This window comes from Canis lupus, chromosome 18 (genome assembly GCF_048164855.1).
Source record: "Canis lupus baileyi chromosome 18, mCanLup2.hap1, whole genome shotgun sequence".
Classification (NCBI taxonomy): domain Eukaryota; kingdom Metazoa; phylum Chordata; class Mammalia; order Carnivora; family Canidae; genus Canis; species Canis lupus.
In genome coordinates this window covers 24,418,812-24,440,842 of record NC_132855.1, presented here as the reverse complement: position 1 = coordinate 24,440,842, position 22,031 = coordinate 24,418,812, and the positions used below count along the sequence as shown (strand labels likewise).

Here is a 22,031-nt window from a genome sequence, read left to right as displayed (position 1 = left end):
CCTGGCACTAACCAACTATTTGTTCACCTTAAGGAATGACACCTAAGGATTGGTCCCTCCTGCCTGCAGACTGGGCTCTTAGCAGTCACAGTAATTAGGGTAGTCCTGACGAAAGGAGGGCAATATTGTTGAAGTCCATGTAAAGCCCCAATCTTTCCAGGATAGCCACTTTGTTCATAAGCTGGTTGAACAAGGATTGGGATATCAAAAAAGATCTGCCAACATCTTCAGAATCAACTTGACCATCTGATTATTTAGTATCTCCTTCACAATAGGGCCTTTGTTCAGTATTTATGTGGAAAACAATTATTCTTATAATCTGAGACAATTTTGAGAAGTTCAACCATACATTTAGTTCCCAAATTTTATCATTCATGTTCCTATCTTACTACTTCATGTCCTTCATCAACTATGTCATAAGATGGTGGAGTCCTAGAAATCTCACCTTCTGTGCAAAGCAGACAAGAAGTACTACTTAGATTTATTTCTCTAGTGACTTCTTGAGTTTCTTTCCTTACTGTTCTCCATACCATCACTGAGTGGGGTTGTAGTACTACTGTCTACTTCTAGCTAATACCAGCATACTCTGCAGTACTGCTTGTATAATCAGGCTCAGTTTTTTCCTCCTCAGTTAACTGGGAAATATAGTATTCTTCCTACTATAAATATAGTTCATGGGTTTGCTTGCTTGCTCATTTGTTTTCTCCTTCTTTCAGACATCCAGCCTCATTAAATTCAACTTGATGGATGTAATTGGATATGGAAACAAGATTCTACACTAGAGTAGAATTGAAACAGAAGAGGAAGTGGTGACATGTTGTTTCTCAGGGTTATATTTTAAAAGATTTGGAGAAGAAATGTTAGTAAAAATTATAGCATGAGGGCGGGGGCAGGATAGAAGGAAAAGCATCTCAGCTAAATAAAAAGAGTAAAAGTTTTAAGATAAATGTGCTACAAACCTTCATTAGGCAGTAATGGACCTGGGATACAAAAGTTAAATATATTTGTAGCTTCCATAAAAGGAAGCAAATGAAACAAGAAGTGAGGATTTACAGTATTGAGGTTAAGTCTTTCCTACTTTACTTCCTGAATAGCATAGATACAAAGAAAAGAATAGAAGAAACAAATAAATTTCAAATGCTAACCCAGAAAAATCTTCAGGCTATTCATTACTTTAAATATTGAAAAATTATATATTGTAATCTGCCTCTCAAAAAACCTTTATGCAGATACACTGTAAAGAACCAAAGTAGTCAGGTTTTAAACTTTCACCTTTATCTCTGTGTGGATGTATGTTGGAGAATCAAAGGAGTTTCCCAGAATTCTCTTGAAGAAGAGGAGCAACACAGATCTCCTATTTGTCATGCATTTCCTGGATTGAATTCACATTCTATTTAGCAAAACAAATCTTTATTTACTATTATGTAGTAGATATACTAAATTAACACACAGGGCAATAGTCCAGCGTGGAAGAGAGTATGGAAAGATAATCACAATACATTGCAATGAGGATTATGTTAGAGCACTTACCAAGTAGGAACCAAGAATGTTATAGGAGTCAAGAAGCTTTAGAAGAAATCTTTGAGTTTTTTAGTAGAACCAGAAGAAGTCACTAAGAGACATTATCAATATGCTGTATTTATAATATTGACTTACAATCTTTGAATAGGAAGAGAGAAACAGACCTGAAATCATTAGTATCAATATGACTTAGATAAAACTTGAGCTCACTTGTGTCAACATGATTTAGTTGTTTATTCCAGAAAATCTTTGCCTAGGACAGATAGGATTGTAAACAAAGCAAACAAAAAACCAAACAGAAACTGTCCCTAATTTTTTGTTTGCATAAAGAAATTCTGATAGGATGGAGACAATAATTTGCTTACCTGGGCAAACAGCTGGTTTATCAAACAATAGTTTATCAAGATTTTTCAAGTCCCTTGCTTACTGTGTCCACCAATCCAAAGTTAATTTCATTAACTTTGTCAAATCTGAGAAGTTTCCTCTCTTGACAGACCTACTTAAACCATCTGAGCTCAGATCCCAAACCTCTAATATCTAATTTTCTAGTTCTGAGATACTGCTAAGCACATCAAAGCAGTGTACTCTCCTATTGTAAGTTTTCATACTTCGTTTTGCTTTTATTAATAAGATCTCTTCAAGAAGTTTGTCCTTTCTGAAACAACTTAAATGTTCATTGATATGGATGAATGGATTAGGAAAATGTATATAGCTGACTCTTGAACAACAGGGGTTAAGGGTGGTGACCCTCCATGCAGTTGAAAATCCCCATACCAACTTTTGAATCCCCCCAAATTTAGCCTGTTGTTGACCACAAGTCTTACCAAAACATAAAAATCAATTAATACATAGTTTGTATGTTATATGTATTATATACCATATTGTTACAATGAAGTAAGCTAGAGAAAATATTAAGGAAATCATAAGAAAAAATACATTTACAGTACCATATTTATGGACAAAAATCTGCATAAAGGAGACCCATGCAGTTCAAACCTCTGTTGTTCAAAAAGAAAAAAAAAGAAAAAAAAAAAGAAAAACCTGTGTTGTTCAAGGGTCAATTGTACATATACAATGGAATAGTATTCAGCCATATGAAAGAAGGGAATTTTGCCATTTGCAGTAACATGGATGGATCCTGAGGGTATTATGCTAAGTGAAATTAAGTCAGAAGGTGGGGATGAAAAAGGGTGGGCAAAGTGGGTAAAGAGGGCCAAAAGGTACAAACTGCAGGGATAAAATAAATAAACTCTGTGGATATAATGTACAGTATGATGACTATACTTAATAATACTCTACTGCACACTTGAAAATTGCTAACATTGAGTAAATCTTATCACAAGAGAAAAAATATTGTAACTATGTATGGTGATGGATGTTAACTAGACTTTTGGTGACCATCTCTCAATATACACAAGTATTTAACCATTATGTTACAGGTGAAACTAATTTAACATTATATGTCAATTATACCTCAATTTAAAACTTAATCGATTATTTTTTTTAAAAGAAGTTTGTCTTTTCTAACTACAAACCACTACCAGACATACAAAAATAATCAATTCATTGCTATCAGCTACTAGGCCAAATGTTAAGTTTGTATGAGAATTAACTGATGAACTTGTTAGAAATATAGGTTTCCATACTTCATGCTTCACAGTGATTCTGATTTAGGGGGATTAGCACAAGGTCCAGGAATCTCTATTTTTAAAAGCGCCAGTTTTTTCTTAATGTAGGCTATACTTTGATCATGCTTAGAAAAATAATGCTTTTCTCTCTGCATACCAGCAAACATATGTTTGTGTACATGTGTATATTATATATTATACATATATACACATACATTATATACATATTACATGTTATATATACTATATATGTATATAGAAACATACAAAATAACACTCATATTAAATGTTCTGCATACTTTTTATGAAAATGGGCTCATACACATACATACACATATATATGACATTTTTTCAGGGAACATTATATAGTCTTTCTGAATCATCACATACAGATTTGCATTGTTTTTAATAGCTACATCTTATTCCACTATATGCCTGTACCATAATTTATTCTCCTCTATTAATGGCCATTTAGATTCCCTTTTTTGTTTCGTTTGTTTTTTGCTATTATAATGCTGCAATGAATACCTTTATGCATTTATGCTAAAATTTCTATAGAATATAAAGAATGGAAGGACATAGAAGAGTAGTATTGCTAGGTCAGAGGGTATGTGCACCTTAAAATTTGATAGATCTTGCTGAATTGCTCACCAACTTAGCTGCACTAATTGTCCTGCCAATTATCTTGGAGACTAATGTTTTCCCCACACTTATATAATACTAGTATCAATCTCTTTCATCTTTATCTACCTGGCAGGTAAATAAATAAATAAATAAAATCTTAACTTGCTTTTTACCATGTTTTTAATAGAATAAACAGCATTCAGTTTACCACTGAAATACAATTATCTAAAGTTCTACAAAATATATAACTCATCTGAATTAGCCCGTGCTTCTGGTATAATAAATAATCCATCAATCGCTCATGACCCATGGAGCTCATTTTCTTTTGGATAGACACCAATGGACCTATTGTACTTCCTATCTCTGAGCAAGGTAAAACATAAAGCCAGAAATGAGATGTCTTTGTCCTATGGCTTACTCCCAAAAGTTCTCAATGGCTCAACTCACCTAAGTCTTCCTCCTTTACTTTCTTCCTCCACATCATGACTTTTGCAAAAATTTATGATGACATTTTTTAATGAGTAAAATGATCTGGAAAAAATATTTTTTCAGTTTTTATTTTCAATAAAACAAAAGGCAACACTGCTGTATAAAGTATTGCATATGGACAACATTTACACAAATATACAAAACTTCAAAAAGCTAAACTCCAGTTTATTTCCATAGCCTTAAAAAGGTAGGGAGCACATAAAAATATGCAAAGTCATAGTTTATTCTTCAGGAATGTAAACTCTAGGAATACAATTAGAAACAAGTATATTTACTATGAAAAGATTAGTATCACTATATGATTAGAAGATAAGAGGTACACAAAAAACACCACATTAGAGGAAGCAAAGGTATGCAAAATAAGATCTTGAGTTTACTAATAGAAACTTCATATCAAGACACAAGTATTCTAGAACTCTACTATTAAAAAAACACACAAAAACATCTTCCAAAATGTTCACTGCTAGTCTCTTTAGATATGCACAAGTTACAAAGTACAGAAGACAACATATTTATGTTCTGATAAAGAATTTAACAAAATTAAACATAAATGTGAATAACTCAAAGCACTGAGTATAATTTTACTAAGCAACTAATCTAAAAGTATAAATTCATGCTAATTAAAGAAATAGTGAGTTTTTATTTTTCATCCAAAGGTTGGGTTGATACTATTTTACATTAATTTCTATCTACAATGCTTAATTTATATACCCATCAAATTATTATCCTTCTTTTAAATGGCTTTTTTAAAAACATTTTTTCAGTCACATTATTTACCATATAGATTCCTTGATGTGCTTCCCTTTAATAAAGTGTAAATTTATTGTGCCTATACTCAAATGTTAAACAGCCTTATTTTAAATATTTGTTTAAAATTATGTTTCAGAGTACATTTTTTCTCTTATAATTTAAATGTAAAAGTTTTAACATTTTAATTTTTTCTTCCAAAATAGGCATAATCCCTTAAAACTGAGATCGTTTTTATCTATTTTGGTTTAAAAAATATATTTCCCTTTAATTCAATTTGTTTTTATGTAAGTAATGTTTGCTAAGCAGTTGATTCATAATTGAAAATGGCCATGAAATATTGCTTTTTCAAAACAAATTGTCATCATTTAAGGACTGAGGATTTCTACCCCTCAAGTCTACAGAGCTGCCTTAAAAAGTTCCATGGTGGTGTACAAGGGATTCCAGGGTGCTCAACTGTCCTGGATCCTCTTGAAAATTCTACTTTCTCTCCCTACTTCATTCCAAAGGCAAATGCTGGGGCCCAGCTTCACTAGAATATCCCAGTAGTTGGGTATTTGAAGAGTAAGAGGTTGGGTAATTTCAAGAACCTCTAATGGCTTAAACTGTGGAATGGAACTACAATTTCGAAGTATGGGGTGTAAGGACCCATGCTGGGGCAGAATTCTTCTTGTGGTAAAGGGTATTATTCTGGATATGTAGGAGATCTGCGACCAAATGGCTACATCTAGGATTTTCATAAGAAAACAACCTACAAACATGACTTCAACTCAATATGGAAAGATGAATGGGAAGAGAGTAAAGGGATTAGCATTATCCAATATTAATAATTGCTATAAAAAATTTCAAATGTATAATCTTCACTTGAAACAGTATCAAAGGTACTATAAAATAATTTTACTGTTAACGTAGCATTGCATCCCAGAAAATCAACTGTTACAAATTATTTGAAGCAAAAATTCAGATCCACTCCACTAAGTAAGCCTTCAGAGTCTTTAAAAGAATATACACATGCAGATTTGTTCTGCATTGTATAAAAGGGTGGTACCCTTTGCATTAAAATTGTAGGCATCTGTAGCTGATTCCATTTATAGTTAACAAGAAAAATATAAAATGTTACATTTTATTGTAAAAATAAATGAAAGTCATTTAAAATTTAGAATTAAAGGATCTAATAAGTATCATGGACACTATTAAAAAATTCATTGGCTGTTAAAAACAATGAAGATTACGATATTTAGTACCTAACATACTTGATCTAGGATTGTGAGACACTGAGAATTCTAAATATTAGGTAATTTGTACTTTGATACTCTCTTCTCAAACTTTAACGTGCATAAAAATCACTTGATGATCTTGTTAAAAAGCAGACTATGATTCAATAGATCGAAAGAGGCTCTGAAATTCTACATTTTTAACAAGATGCCTAGTGATGCCAACTACATACTGGTCCTCAGATCATAGGAGCAGCAATGATCTAGAATAATACCAAAATGAAGATCATTACAGCAGTTGATCATTAAAATCTGATCTCTCATTTGTGCTAGCTGTTTCCTCAATCTTATTCTACAAGTTTCCTAAGCACTTTAACTTGCTTAAAATGTCAATCTTCTAAATTAGTTCTTAAGACTATCAATACTATTAGTAGCTACATGCTTAGGGGAAATTCTTTGTTAAAGGATTACAAAAAGACAATAGGAAATTCACAGTGACATTTTAAAATATTTTAAATTGTACACAGGATTCCTGTTAAATCAATACAGTATCAACTTTCACTGTCTAGTTGTCTTTTTTTTTTTTTAAACTATTACAATATATACCAATAGATCTTATTCCATCTCTATTACTGGAACTAAAAACCTCAAATTCATTTATATTAAAAACCATATTCTATTCAGAATTAATGAATAAAAACTAGTTCATGCTTTTTTAAGAACTAGATTTAAAATGGTAGCCAAAGCAGTTACGGTCAAAATTACATTCATGGTGTATGATTTAGTACTCCTCAGGACATACAAATTTTTTACATTTGAGCTCTGCACAAGCAGGCACAAAATGAAAACTAGTATGTTCTGTGTGACCACAGCTAGGGACTGGGAATAAGGAAACTACTGTGTACTAACAGTGAAAACGACAAAGAGGGGACGTCCTAGGTCTTCCTTCCTAATCAACTTACTCTCATCCTCATTCTTGCTTTCTCTCTCTCTCCCTCTGACTTATTAGTTAAGTATACTTAATTTACAGAGAACCTCAACCATAGCCAAAATGACCACCACTAGCAAACACCAAACTTTTATGTCTATCTAGAGGTCACATGTTCTCCATAGTACATACTGGTTTGTTTAGCTTCTGCCATTTTGCCTTTTTAATTTTTATTTTTTGGTTGGGGGCAACTACATTGATTATTCTTTCTATCATAACAATATTTAAAATAGGCTTGTTCACAAACAAAACTTTTTTTTCACATTTTATAATTTTAATTTTAAGAACACAAATACAAATAACCTAAATTACTTAATATATAATTGTCCTTTGTCCATATTTCTCTATATTTTCTATTATGACATTTTATAAACAAAAAATTTACCTAATATCCTTCATTTTCCGACAAACAATTCAGTATTATATGGTTGACATTGGTATCTTGAGAGCTGTGTTGCACGATTTTCAATGATTTCCAGGAAGTCGTCAATGATGTGTGCTTTGAATTATAGGAAAACAACCTACCTAGGATTTCCAAAGTGAAGGAGCAGGGAAAGTCAGCTTTATAGCTTATTACATTTTAGAATTGAAGGGGATTTTCACCTGCTAAATCCAGATCAAATACTTCAAAACTACACATCTACTAGCAATCTGACTTTTAATATAAAAATGTTCCAAAGATAACAACAGAAATTCCTCTACCTAGCCCTTGGAATTATAAAATTAGTCTAAGTACTGAGTTAGTAGGCATTTTCCAGTGCTTCATATAAATAATTCCACTAATCTGAAGGATAATCTGATTATAAGCATTTTTATCAGGCACTTTTCATAAACATCATTTTTGTTTTTTTCATGTGCCTGTTTTTCAGACTGCTATGCTTCACATCAGCTGTTGATTTCTCAGAGCTGTACCTTTGCCTCCTTCTTTCAAAAACAGTTCCCATACATGGAGATTCCCTTTGACTCTAAAGGCCAAACACACAACTACCAAAGTAGGAGTTATTAAAAAATAAGAACTCACAACCTCTCATGAAATGTAACCAATCTGACCAGACAATTTGCCAAAATGTACTGTTACACTGACAATCTTAGGGCAACAAAAACAAATAAGAAAGGAAAAAAAAAAAAATCAAATCAAGAGGGGAAAATATACCCAAGAAATAACAAAACCATATTTCAACTTACTGCAACCTACACATTATTCCCTTCATAATCAAGGTAGCCTTCAGAACTTAAGACATCAGGGCTCTTGTCTGGAATAAGGATGACAGACCCTAGGCTCTTTCAATAAAGAAGGAAAGTCGTATCTCTAGATCCACTGGTCAGGTGGGAAAACTATTACAAATTAATCTGTGGACAGAGTAATGCTAATACTAGGAGGTCTCTGCTGACCTGATTGATGCTTCATTGGAAGTTCAGTCCTTTCAGAAACGTAAATAAGCTTTTCTTCTTGGAGACTACAAGCAGAAAACCTATTGGCATCTGTCCCAGGCCCACAGCCAACCGCAGATGATGGATTATGTGGGACTGTGACACCACTGACTTGTTCAAAGGATTTACTAAACACAGTTGCAGCAGTCTTAGCCAAACCATGGCTACAAGGTTTAGGGAGAGATTGGCTGGTAGTTAATGTCAGTCTCTTCAAAGAGAGAAGCTCAAGATTCTCACTCTGGGCTCTTTGAGTTTGTTTTCGGGCAAAGTGATCTTTGCAAGACTCCCCTGTAGTTTCTTTTTCTTTTCCTCCAGTTTTGCTTCCTGCTGAGCGTCTCTGAGTCTTTCCTACACTTGTCTTGTTACTAGAATTGTTACTACTGTTTGATAAACCAGACTGGCTAGTACTAGATGCAGCCCTGGAATAAAATCCCTCGTCAACTTCAGATATCTCCATCAGTTCTTCTTGACCTGTTAATTCCGTATTTCCTAGACAAAGAAATAACAAAGATTAATTAATATCAAGTATTTTAAGTAATTCTTGTTTCATGATTAATACCAAATCAATTATAAACTTTAGCATAATTACATAAAGTAACAGATTATAGACCAAAATTAGATAAATCAAAACATTCTATAAAACATAAAAAACAGTTCATTGTAATTAAATAAGAGTAATTTAGGGTGTATTAAACAAAAAGCATGCCATAAACCACCCCCACCCCGACCCGTGTTTTTAGAAAGAGTTCTCTTACATGCAAAAGATCAGAAATAATTAGGAAAAATACCACACAGTTAAACTAGGGGTAAACTCTTCCCCGGTAGCAAAACAGTATAAAATCAAAGCTCTTACCAAGGAACTTTAAAAAACAAATGGTGTTAAAATATTTTAAAGATTTTTTTTTAAAGGTTGCATTCTACATTCTAGATTATTTTACTTAGATTTAAAAAAAAATAGACCATAACTATCATGAGCTCAATCTTGTTAAAATTCTATAAACATTATCCTTCAAATCAAAAATGGCAAAAATACAAAGATAAAAAATAATTTCAGATCTCAAAACATAAGCAGAAAATTATTTTGGAAGTAATTTTCTGCCTTAGTTTTCACAACAATTTACTCAGAGAAAATATAGGTACAACCATTCCAAAGAGCATTAGATCATTGAGAAATTGTGGTGCATAATTCATGCATTTTGATTATTAGATGACATGCATAATTTTGTGATTGTGCAACTGTTGCTTAAGACATGCAGCAGTGGTCCTTTGCCATGAGATACCTTGGAGGGCAGCTAGAAAGTGCTCTGCTAAAACTGCACTCTGCCAGGTGAGTTTATTCCATCCTCCATCATTTTTCTTACAGATTTTTGCCTCCTGATCTCTGGCAAGCCTTTGCTCTCAGTTCTAGGATCTGTGGCTGTTTCCTGCACACCCTGTATATGTTGAGCATCAATGTCTCCTAGTGTTCTGCCTTTTTCCCCATTCCCGGTTCTCTCTCCGGCCACATTTGTGACACTAATCTCAGGAATGACAAGGATGCCCAATTCAGTAGTATCATTACTGTTGTCAGGTTGCTCTAGAATTGAAGATGATAAGACAAAATGATGGCTGAAAACAAAACAAAATAAAAATGCAAAACAAGAAAAACAAAAGACCCAAAACAAAAACTGGATGACTGAATGTTATGGATTAAGTCAAATATCTGCACTGTAGAAATTTCTATAATTTACATTACTTTGACAGTATTGGAGACAAGTAGGGTCACATACTATAATTTTAAATGATAGTGAAAAAACTCACAGAGCATCAATTCATGTTCTGCACTTTTTTCACACACATATTTGACACAGACCATGAAACAGAAGTTTTTTAATAAATCAAAATAGAATTTCTATTGTTTTAAAGATAACATCGTGACCATTGAACTTAGGACAAGCCTTGGGCAAATGTTCCAGGATGTACAGCCAAAACTCTAGCTCTTGTCAACATTAGGAACCAAAACACTTAGGAATTCCCCTCACATATTTAAAATTCTATTTTTTATTAGATTACATGGAGATTGACTTAATAAACTACAATATTGGGAAAATGATTATTCATTCATAATATCATGGTTAGCAATGCTGCAAGTACAGTTTTTGTCTAACACACCAATCATTGTGTGTATTGGCAAATATTAATGCAGCTGTGACACAATTAAATAGTCTACTCCTTCAGATTCATACTCATACCATAAATTTAGGCCAGCTTGTAATAGTTCATTACTAAACTGGAGAAAAATTAAAATGGACTTGGAAAAATAAAAAAGGACCAACTTCACTGTTAGTCCTTTATTCTGAAAACAGCCATTGTAATCAAAACAAAAGAATGAAAGTCCTAAATAGTTATTACTTGTAGGTATTTTTTCTGTATCTTAAACCACAAAGCATGGTTTTATTTAAAGTTGTCAAAGAAATATCTGTAATAAATGGGAAAAAAAAACATGAACATATCTACCTTGGGTCAGTAATGAAAATTAAAGTTCAAAACAACATAAGACTACGTAAAACAGTATATATCTTAAAAAATGTAGAACACAAATCTGCTTGAGAGACATTACCTACTACTTTCAAATGTTTCTCATGATAGGATTATCATCACTCACGGTGCTAAAGCATGTGTAACAGTAACAGGTTGTAAAAGAATGGAGGTCAGAGCCACACACTCCTAAGGATCTCAAGCTTTGCTACACATTAGTATCACCTGGTAATCTTTAAGAACTACTGATACCTGGCTCTCACCCTAGACATTCTGATTTAATTAGTATGAGGTATGACCCACACACTGGGATTTTTTAAAGTTCCCAGTGACTAATGTGCAGCAAATTTTGGGAACCACTGCTCTATTCAAATTCTTTCAAATTTTGAAAACTTAATGGAAAAGTTATTATGAATGCCCTGGATATTCTATACCCAGCAGCAATATGCACTTCAGGAGACCCTCAAAGCTGCATGTTGCCCTGGACTGGTGGGCCAATGTGCTGGTATAATAATTTTCCATTTACTAGTGCTTCATAAACCTTTGACTGAAGGTTCTTGAAATGAAATGTTTACTTCCTAAACAGGCCAAAGCATGTTGGTGAGGTAGTATCACCTCTAATAAAGGTTAAATGAGATTAAAAAGTTCCAACAAGGCCTACTTCCCCTTGCTAATAGCTGTCTTCAAAGTGAGGGCAAGTAAATATCTAACTGAGATAAATGCCAGAGGCCACTGGAACTGAGAGTAAAATCACCATGGCATTGTTGGGTGACAAGCAAGACTTGTCCATTTACCTTACAGAAGCAAATTTCACAAAAGATCTACTAAAGGAACCATCTTGCTCCCCCCAAAAATAAGCTGAAGAAATTATCCAGACATAGCAAAGCCAATGAACATAAAAAATAAGCATAGGTGGCCTAATAGAAAACAACACTACTTACACTGAATGGTACTAAACAGTTTTTTTGAAAGCATTCATATATATTCTTCAATTATATTCTCTGAATTAGGCAATGACTCCCATTTACAGACAAGGAAACCGAAGTTTAGAAAGAGCTAATAACTATTCAGTGGGTAGGCTAAACAGTAAAATCTCTTGACTTCAAATGTCCATTCTAACATATTACAAAATCTAACTCTTCAATTCATTAAAGTCCATTTGAGTTAAATATACTCTGACATCCCTCAATTAGGTTTAACTTATTTGCTTAGATTCCTGGTCTTCTCATAGAGAGCAAATAATTTATTTTGGCTGAATAGAGAGCAAGAGCAGATAGAAGTGGGCAAGAAAACCTAAACAGGTCAATAACTCTCAAGGTTAGTTTTTCATTTTTTTAAATTTGGCTTATTTCTAAAAAGACATCAGTGAAAATCATCAATTTAAAATGGTGCTGCAATGATGAAAATTTTGTGAGAAAAACTAGAAAATGACAAGAGGAATAATATATAAAGCAGTACTAGGCAATGGGTTTGCCAGCCACATGTCTGGGATACTGGTCAAGATCTGTAGCTCCAAAAACGATATTAAAATTTTTTAAACTATTAAAATAAATGGCAAGTAGAAAATGAGATTATGTTTTTCCACAAGTACAAATTTTTGATTAATTTATGTAATGTTATCACTCAAAACGGTAAAAGTGGCAAATTTTAATCTGCTTATTAAGGTAATTTTGTCAAAAGAAAAGCATGTAATTCTGTATAGAGCTAGAAAGAACAAATATAATTCTCAGGAAAATTATGAAATAAAGATAACTATATGACTCAAACATTTGTTACATGATATTGTTCTCTATTATTTTTCCAACTTCTTCCCCTATATGTGACCCAATCTCCCTGCACACATCTTCTTACTGGTCTTGCTATTCCAACTAGGCCTGGGATGTTCTTCCCTACATAGCTACCTACATGGCTCACCTCCTTTCAGATTTTTCTCAGAAATTTCCTTCTCAATGAAACCTTACCTGATCATCCTATCGAGTTTCAATATCCTCCATATTTCATATACTCTATTCCTTACCTTGTTTCTTCTAAGCGCTTAATTATTCTCTAAACTACAATTATTTCTCTATCTTGTCCGCTAGACATAAGTTCCACAAGGGCAGGGATTTTCTGGTCACTCTTGCATACCTAATACCTGAAAAAAGTAGCTTGTATATAGTAGGTGCCCAATAAATATTTGTCTGATAAATTAAATGAATCTCCTGTTACATGGTGAAATTATTAAAATAAATGAAGGTGAGAAGACATGAGAAAGGTAATCTAGGGGGAAGCCCTGGTGGCTCAGTGGTTTAGCACCGCCTTCAGCCCGGGGTGTGGTCCTGGAGACCTGGGATCCAGTCCCACATCAGGCTCCCTGCATGGAGCCCGCTTCTCCCTCTGTCTGTGTCTCTGCCTCTCTCTTCTTCTGTGTCTCTCATGAATAAATAAATAAATAATCTTTAAAAAAAAAAAAAAAAGAAAGGTAATCTAGGAATGTGCTACTTGACTAGGTAAAAAGGGAAATATACTATACAGCTTATACTAATAACAAGTTTTAGATGGCAGAGAAAGTAAAGTCTCTTTGTTTTGGAAAAGTAAAGTAGCCACCTCCAAATTCAGGTTTAGTAAAATGCTTAATAATGCTATATATATTTAAATCTACAGTTATTTTATTATGCTATCCTCTGGATAACATAGCTAAGGAGAAGAAGTGAATCTTTGTTTAAAAAAATTACAAGAGATGTTGTAAGGGAATATAAATGTATAAGAAAATAGAATCTGTTCAAAAGCCTCAAACTTAAATCTATGCAAAAGGTGTCATAGTTGTTTTATACCTATAAAAAACAATACTTACATTTGACTTCAAATAATTCGAAAAGTTCAAAAAAGATCCAAAGAGAAACGTCTCAGAGAATATTTTATTTGTATGACCTTTATAAACAGGTAAACTTCTCTCCACACAGAGAAATTAGGAGAGTTAAAGAATACTTTTAATAGACTTTTCCAAATTGGTTCTCAAAGGCACTCAAATCATTTCTCCCTATAAAACTTCTTCTGGCTTTGAGAAAAAAAAAAAGGGTAAAACAAATTGCAAATATCATTAAAACTGATCATGAAAAGTTGTGATTTCCTTCATATGTAATTTTATAATCCCAAATATCTATTCCATCACTCATGAAACTCCTTATTTTAGCTATTCTTGCTTTTTTTTTTTTCTTTTTATGGCTACCTTATTTGCTAAAAGTGACAACTTAGTAAAGGAATAATTTATTTATTCATAGAATTTACACAGCTCTGTATTCAGACTACTCTGTAAATCTAAAGGAATCTGGTTTATGACCCAAGGCACTTACTTACAAATTCCCTTGTGAAATTAATAAAATAAGCGAAAGCTTTAAAAAAATTAATCTAATCCTTAAATGTCTGCATCATACAATACTGACATTATGAAAAGTATTTTAGAGTAACTCTAAAAGAAAGTGATACACATTCTTTTACAATTTATAAGATATAAATATTTTAAATGTCATAATATACCTGAACAACTCCATACTTTTAATCCAATCAGTTTATGTTTATAATTTATCCTATTCAGTGGAAGAAAAATCCTATCTATATTCATTAAGCTATTCATTGCAGTGTTATCTATAATAGCAAAAAGTTAGAAACAAATTATTTGGCATAATAAGGAAATGATTAAGTAAACGATGGAATATCAACTCAATGTGGTACTATGTAGCCTTTAAAACAATTGGACTTATTAGGAGAATTTAGGAAAATGTTTGACAATGTTAACTGAACAAAAATAGAACATCAGAACGTTTTAAATAGAACACAACTATGAAAAAGACATATACATATGGGAAAAACCTTTAAAATGATAATTATTTAACTACTGGGATTATAAGTGAGTACCCCTCTACCCAGTTTACTACCATGTTACACCGTTTTTCAAAAAAAGAAGGAATGAATTGCTCAATCTCTATTATAAATTTATCATTCATTCACTCATTCAGGCATTCAGCTCCTATTTATTGTGCACCTATTATATGCCAGACATTGTTTTAGGCGCTGGGGATACAATGGCCAACTAGACAAAGACCCTGCCCTCACAGAGCTTACACTGCAGTATGGGAATTAAGGAAACAACAGAATTTTAGATAGTGGAAAATGAGATAAAGGAATAAGTATATTGGGAAAGAGTAGGAAGCGTGGTAAGAAGGAAAGTCTACTTTAGATTGGTGGTCTGGGGACACCTTCTTGAGGAATGGACATTTGAGCTGCGATTTGAATGATGATAAATCACTGGCTATTCAAGGATGTGGAAGAAGACAGTTCAAGCTGCCACCTACTCATCATTTAAATTTTAGCTCAGTTACTCAAACTGGGAGGACAAAGCCCCTAAAACAGAAATTCCTCAGTGTGTTGAAGAGTTAGAAAGGTGAGAGAGGTCTTCCAGTGGGGTCAAAGTAATAGGCAAGATATCATATGACTAGGGCCACCTATGCCAAAGCACGGATCTTGGATTTCATTCTGATTGCAATGGGCAGCCATTGACAGGAACATAGATAGACTGTGTGTATTTTATTAGCATTTATCAACAGAAAACATATTTGTGTAAGATAATATTGAGCATGAAGTGTGTCCTGGGTTAGAAAAAACAACAACATTATAACAATCTACAACCTGGGCCAGGAATTTGTAAAGCAGCTTAGAGGCAATCAAAGCTGCCACAGAAACACAAAGTAAGGACCCTGAAGTTAAAGGGCTGTACTCTGAGCAAGGATGTTAACAAACACTAAGACTTAGATATACAGGTCCTGAAGCCAGAAGTAGACTTTCCAGGCAAGAAAAGAGCAGCCTGGGGCACAAAGAAAAACACAATAAAACATACTGGGTTAGGAGCTATTCCCAATTTTCTTAAGTAAAGATCAGTCAAGTCTTTAGCTTTTGTTGTGTATATAACAAATGATACAGTTCTTATTGAGGTGGGTGTAGTCACTTTCAATAACTTCTTTTGTCATCTTTATTTTTTTTTTTTTAATTTTGTCATCTTTATTAAGTCTCAGGTTAAAAAAAAATCCCTTTGAGATCTGCAACATATGGATGCTGTTGGACCAGGTGAATCCTTCCTGATGATTAAAGATCCTCATGGCCAGATAGACCAAAAGCAGGTAAGCAAGATCTCTTACAAAAATACCTACAAAAGCTTATTTCTTCCTCTGTGTGCAATGTCTAACAAATGCTCCTAAAAAGGTAGTGCTCAAGGTAGGTGCTCAATGACAAGGTACATTAAATAATAAATTCCTTAACTATAGCAAAAACTCCTCTCCTCCTCATGAAGCCTCCTTAATAAAAAATGTAGAACACAATAATTTACAAATAAGTGTTTTTGCCTCATAAGACCAATAATTCTGAAATATTTTGCTTCTCTGTGTAGAAAAGTATTTTATTTAATCTAGAAATAAACTAAGATTTTTTGTTGTTTTCTTCTAAAGTTGGCTAACCCAGGATTCTGAGACTTTCCTCTTTAATGTTTATATGTGTTAATTGGACAACGTGATATTTTAGCTCTGGTTAACAGGTCCTTTTTCTTTGACTCATCTAATATTTCCTAATATTTTATTTTGTCCTACATGAGTATCAAGTTCCATATCAAGACTGCCAGTTTAAAAAAAAAAAAAGACTGCCAGTTAAAATTCATGTGATGCTAACTTTGGTCAAAAGGAAACGCTTATTTTTGGTTCAAATGTTTTATCATCTATATTGGGAAAGGAAATTTTGTTCCTCAAATAGCATTTTAGAATCTGAAAATAATGAAGCTTCTCAAAATGATACTAAAAACATTTAAACCCTTTTATAAAACTGCCAGATAACTTTTTCTAAATCTTCTTAACAAGTAAGACAACTTTTTTTTTTGAGTAAGACAACTTTTAAAATAAAAACATTAGCATTATACATTTCTATTTGTAGGTGTGAAATTCCAATAGCCAATCCTTAAAAGTTTGCCACATTTGAGTTTAAAATTATTTCTGTGTTTTTTCTTTAAAAAAAAAAAGATTTTTATTTATTTATTCATGAGAGACACAGAAAGAGAGGCAGAGACACAGGCAGAGGAAAGAGAAGTAGGATCCATGCAAGAAGCCTGATGTAGGGACTCGATCCTGGGAATCTGGGATCACACCCTGAGCCAAAAGCAGATACTCAACCGCTGAGCCACCAGGCATCCCGATTTCTGTGTTTTTTCAAAATGCTTTAGTAACTATTAGCAATTTTGTTTCTCAAATAAATGCTTTTCTTATAAAGTCATAAAATCAGATTCACAAAATAAATGTTTCATTTCAAGATTTATGACATTCATCTGTGGAATCTAGGAAAAGACTACCTCAAGGGTTTTGAAATATTTACATATAATTATTTTTTAAAATATTTAACTGAAATATACCTCTTATAATTATTCATATTTATTCAACAGTTGGAAAGTTAATGTTCTGTTTCATCAATATGTTATTATGCAATAAACGTATTAACATTTTCTAAATCAATAATCAATAATTTCTAAATCAATATTTTCCAACATGAACTGCATCTTTTTCTCCTGTTCTTTTTCTTTTCTCATCTAATAAGTTAGTACTAAACTATTCAGCAAATTAATCACATTTTTCATTATTTTTAAAAAACATAATCACAGGTCTCATTGAACTCTGTTATAATCATTTAAATTTATTTAAATATCTTGGCATCCATTCAATAGAAACTTAATATTAAAAATGCAATAAAACTGCTATAATAACATGAAACTTCCCTTTCTTTAATCTATGTAAATTGTATTTTGATTTTTCACTGAAACATTTCATATAATTAATTAAATACTCTAAAATTCCCAGGGTACTTATTTTGTATTATTATGCTGAAGATGTAAAAAATATACATAGTTCTCATTTTTATTTCTTTTTCACTACTTAACACTTTGTACTCTTGGATCTCCTAAGTCAAAATAATGAAATATAATGTTATAAAAATAAACCATTTAACATATGCCAGGACCGGACCAAAAGTAGGGCAAAATTCAAAGGATCTAGTTTATAAATATTGTTCTTATTATTGATGCTTACCTGCTGCAAACAGGTAAATATGAGAAATCCAATCTATTGGATTCAATCTATTCTATTTTCACATTAATTTGGGATTAAGTGAGATAACAGGTATTAAAACAACCTTCCAAAAAGTCCTGATTATAATGGTAATATAAATGTTAGATTAGGGTACTATATTTCAGGTCTACAAAAATTACAAAAAAAATTATTAAATTGAATGTTACTGTTATATAACACATGTATACTTCTGTGTCTGATACTAACTCAGACTAAATGTTCATCTCAAACTGAGAAAATCCAAACTATAAATTTCAAAAACATCATTTTATGAGAAAGATCAATCGCAGGATCATTCACTCGCTAATAAAAACTTATCAAGAATACAGTTATGGTATAGCTCATAAAACAAAGTAAATAGTTCTTAATGAGTTAACAATCAGACTTTATGTAATGCTTTCAAGCATACCAAATGCTTTTCACTTACTTGCCTCATTATCTCACAAATAAATGCACAGGTAGAAAGAATGGTGGGCAGTAATAAAGAATTGAGATTTCATTAGATAAGCCTTTTTATTAGATAACCAGTTGGCAAAAATTACAAGCACTCATTATTTGCAACCATAATTTAATTAGGGGGCTTTTACAGAACAAAGGGGTGGCATTTCAACAAGTATTTTAAAAGAAAGGAGAAAAGTTGATTACCTTGTTCCAAATATAGGTAATTCTTTATAAAGTGGAAGAAGAAGAATGAGTCATAATAGTGGCAGTAGTAGGGAGACAGACCAAAAAAAAAAAAAGCAATTAAATTTGCTCTGGAAGAGGAGAGGGAATGGAAAAACTACAAAGAAATAAACAAGTATAGATTGTATAGTAGAATCTTGAAGTAGTAAAGAATCATTCAGGGATTTAAGAAAAAGTGCTATAGCTGAAATGGTAAATGATGAAGATCGCTTTTAGAAGTAACATTTAAGAATGACTATAGAACTGAAGCATAATTGTAGAGAAATATTTTCTGTTTTCCTTTTAGCTAGTTCTATTTATTTTTTAAAGGAAATAAATATTTAATACAATTGCCTTTTGGTTATTTTAAAAATTAATAAATTATCTAATTATTTTATCTTCTTTTTCTTATCGGAATTTTCACTTTGATTCTTGCTATGGTCATAATCTATTCATTCCTCCCTTACCTTAATGCTTTTCAAATGTTTATTCTATTATTAACCTTTCCTAGGTGCATCTTACCTTCAAATTATACCTTCTAAATAGCCCTCAATCTCTAGATGGTCTGAAAATCTAGGTTTAAAATATAGACACAAATGTGGGACGCCTGGGTGGCTTAGTGGCTGGGTGTCTGCCTTTAGCTCAGGGCATGATCCTGAGTCCTGAGATCGAGTCCTACGTCAGGTTCCCTGGGGAAGCCTGTTTCTCCTTTCTGCCTATGTCTCTGCCTCTGTGTGTCTCTCATAAATAAATAAATAAAATCTTTAAATAAAAAAATTAAAAATATACACTAAATGAAACAGTGTGCTTAAAATAATTAACAATATGTAGATAAAACTACTAATTCTGAAATTATGATCCTTAGAAATTAAAAGCAGCAGTTCTACATTGTAATTTCACTTTCCGAACATAATACATATTGGCATGGAATTATAAAGTCATTAAACTTTTCTCAGAAATTTATATACAAAGTTTAAAAAGTTTGAAAACACAAGCCATGTCAGTACAATATTAAGATAATCAAGTAAGAAGGAAAATTAGGCAAACATACTAATTGTCAAATAGTCTTTAAATTAATATCTCAATAGAAACCAACCTTTCTTTAAAAGCTACCCTTTTTTAGTTGATATGAAGATACACTTTCTAGTCAAAATTAAAATTACAGGACCTTACAAATATAACTTTCTGGTGCAGGGTGTTGATATTGGAGGAGGACATATGTGTGTATGGGAGGGGTATGGTCTGAGGGTCCATTCAATTTTGCTGTGAACCTAAATCTGCTCTAAAAAATAAAGCCTACTCTTACTATCAAATAATAAATACAGGCCCAAGCAAATAAAACTGGTCAAAATACAATTCTAGAAATCTGGGTTGTTATTCAATAGTAACAAGACCATGACAAGGATTAAATGTTCTGAAATGTGTGGAAGTGTTAAAGCTATTAATTTTTTACCTTCTAAAAGAATGCTTTCTGTTAAAATATAAGCTTTGGATAATTCTTAAAGAATGGTGGATCTGCAATAAATTCTAGAAGAGCTCAGAAAAAAACTTTTTTAAATATTTTATTTATTTATTTATTCATGAGAGAGAGAGAGAGAAAGGCAGAGATACAGGCAGAGGGAGAAGCAGGCTCCATGCAGGGAGCCCGACGTGGGACTCGATCCAGGGTCTCCAGGAAGACGGCCTGGTCCAAAGATAGCGCTAAACCGCTGAGCCACCCAGGCTGCCCAGAAAAAGAATTTTAATGTAAGAAATTAAAACTGTTCCAAATTAATTTTAAAATCACTAAAATATCGATTGGCTATTACTGTAAGGAAAATTAGTTTTTCTGTTGCAAATAAGACAAAAGAATATATGTGATTAATTGTTCCAATTTAACATGTTTGTTAGCATGTATAATTTTGGGTGACTCAAATATGCAAACATACTAATATGTTCATATGGCTTAATTATTTATATTCTTTACTAATAAAAAGAAATGGAGGGACGCCTGGGTCGCTCAGTGGTTGAGCGTCGGCCTTTGGCTCAGGGCGTGATCCCGGAATTCCAGGATCGAGGCCCATGTTGTGCTTCCTGCATGGAGCTGGCTTCTCCCTCTGCCTGTGTCTCTGCCTCTCTCTCTCTGTGTCTCTCATGAATAAATAAATAAAATCTTAAAAAAAAGAAATGGAAAGAAAGTAAACAAAAAAAGAAAGTTCTGCTCTGCTGCTTCCACAGGAGAACCTCATTTAGTCCTCTCCCTCATTTCCCCAGACAGGGTGGAAGAAGGAAAAAAAAAGAGACAGGCTATAAATAAAGACATGAATGTGGTAGCAACCTAAAAGTCCATCAATGGATGGATGAAGAAAATGTGCCATATATATATATAATGAAATATTATTCTGCCATAAAAGAGAAGAAAATCCTGTCATTTACAATAATATAGATGGACCTTGAGTGCATTATGCTAAGGGAAATGAATCCGATTAAGACAAATACCACATGATCTCACTTACATGTAGAACACAAACAAACAAACCATGCTCACAGATACAGGCAACACATTCACATTGATGGTTGTTAGAGGCAGGTGAGAGGCAGGCAGAGTGTGGTGAGCAAAATGGGTACAGATAGTCAGCAGGAATAAACCTCCAGTTATAAAATAAGTAAGTCCTGGGGATGTTAGGATATAAGGTGACTATAGTTAATACTATATTGTATATTTGAAAGTTGCTAAGAGAGTAGATCTTAAAAGTTCTCATCACACACACAAAAATATGTATAACTACGTGTAGCAATGGATATTAATTAGACCTGGTAGGCTCCAGAGTAGTAATCTTTTTTGCAATATATACATATGTTAAATCATTATGTTGTACACCAAAAACTAATATATGTCAATTATATCTCAATTTTTTAAAAAGACATAAATACAAGAAAAAAGAAAAAGGAAAGAGACCCAAGGAAAGAAAAAAGGACCAACTGCTTTCTTCTTTCCTGGTACTGGTGATAACAAAGAGAAAGGGGGGGAAAAGGGGAATATTCCTTAAAGTTCATGTTTCTTGTCCCTTCTCCTTCCTCAGTTCTCATCATCACT

At 32.7% G+C, this 22,031-nt stretch overlaps 1 protein-coding gene across 7 annotated transcripts in view; it reads right to left on the bottom strand.

The window, feature by feature from the left end:
- HYCC1 (hyccin PI4KA lipid kinase complex subunit 1) overlaps window positions 1-22,031 on the bottom strand; it is a 124,838-nt gene that overhangs the window by 21,262 nt on the left and 81,545 nt on the right. For 3 of the 7 annotated variants that reach the window (XR_012010858.1, XR_012010861.1, XR_012010859.1), the window contains exons 11-13: window positions 8,604-9,131; window positions 7,597-7,736; window positions 4,221-4,304 (exon numbers count right to left, since the gene is read on the bottom strand). Coding sequence is in view for 3 of the 7 variants with exons in the window: in XM_072783802.1 (XP_072639903.1) it covers window positions 7,597-7,736; window positions 8,604-9,131 (668 nt within the window). In the remaining 4 variants the exon portion in view is untranslated. The other 4 variants (XR_012010862.1, XM_072783802.1, XM_072783804.1 and 1 more) reach the window with 4 other exon arrangements.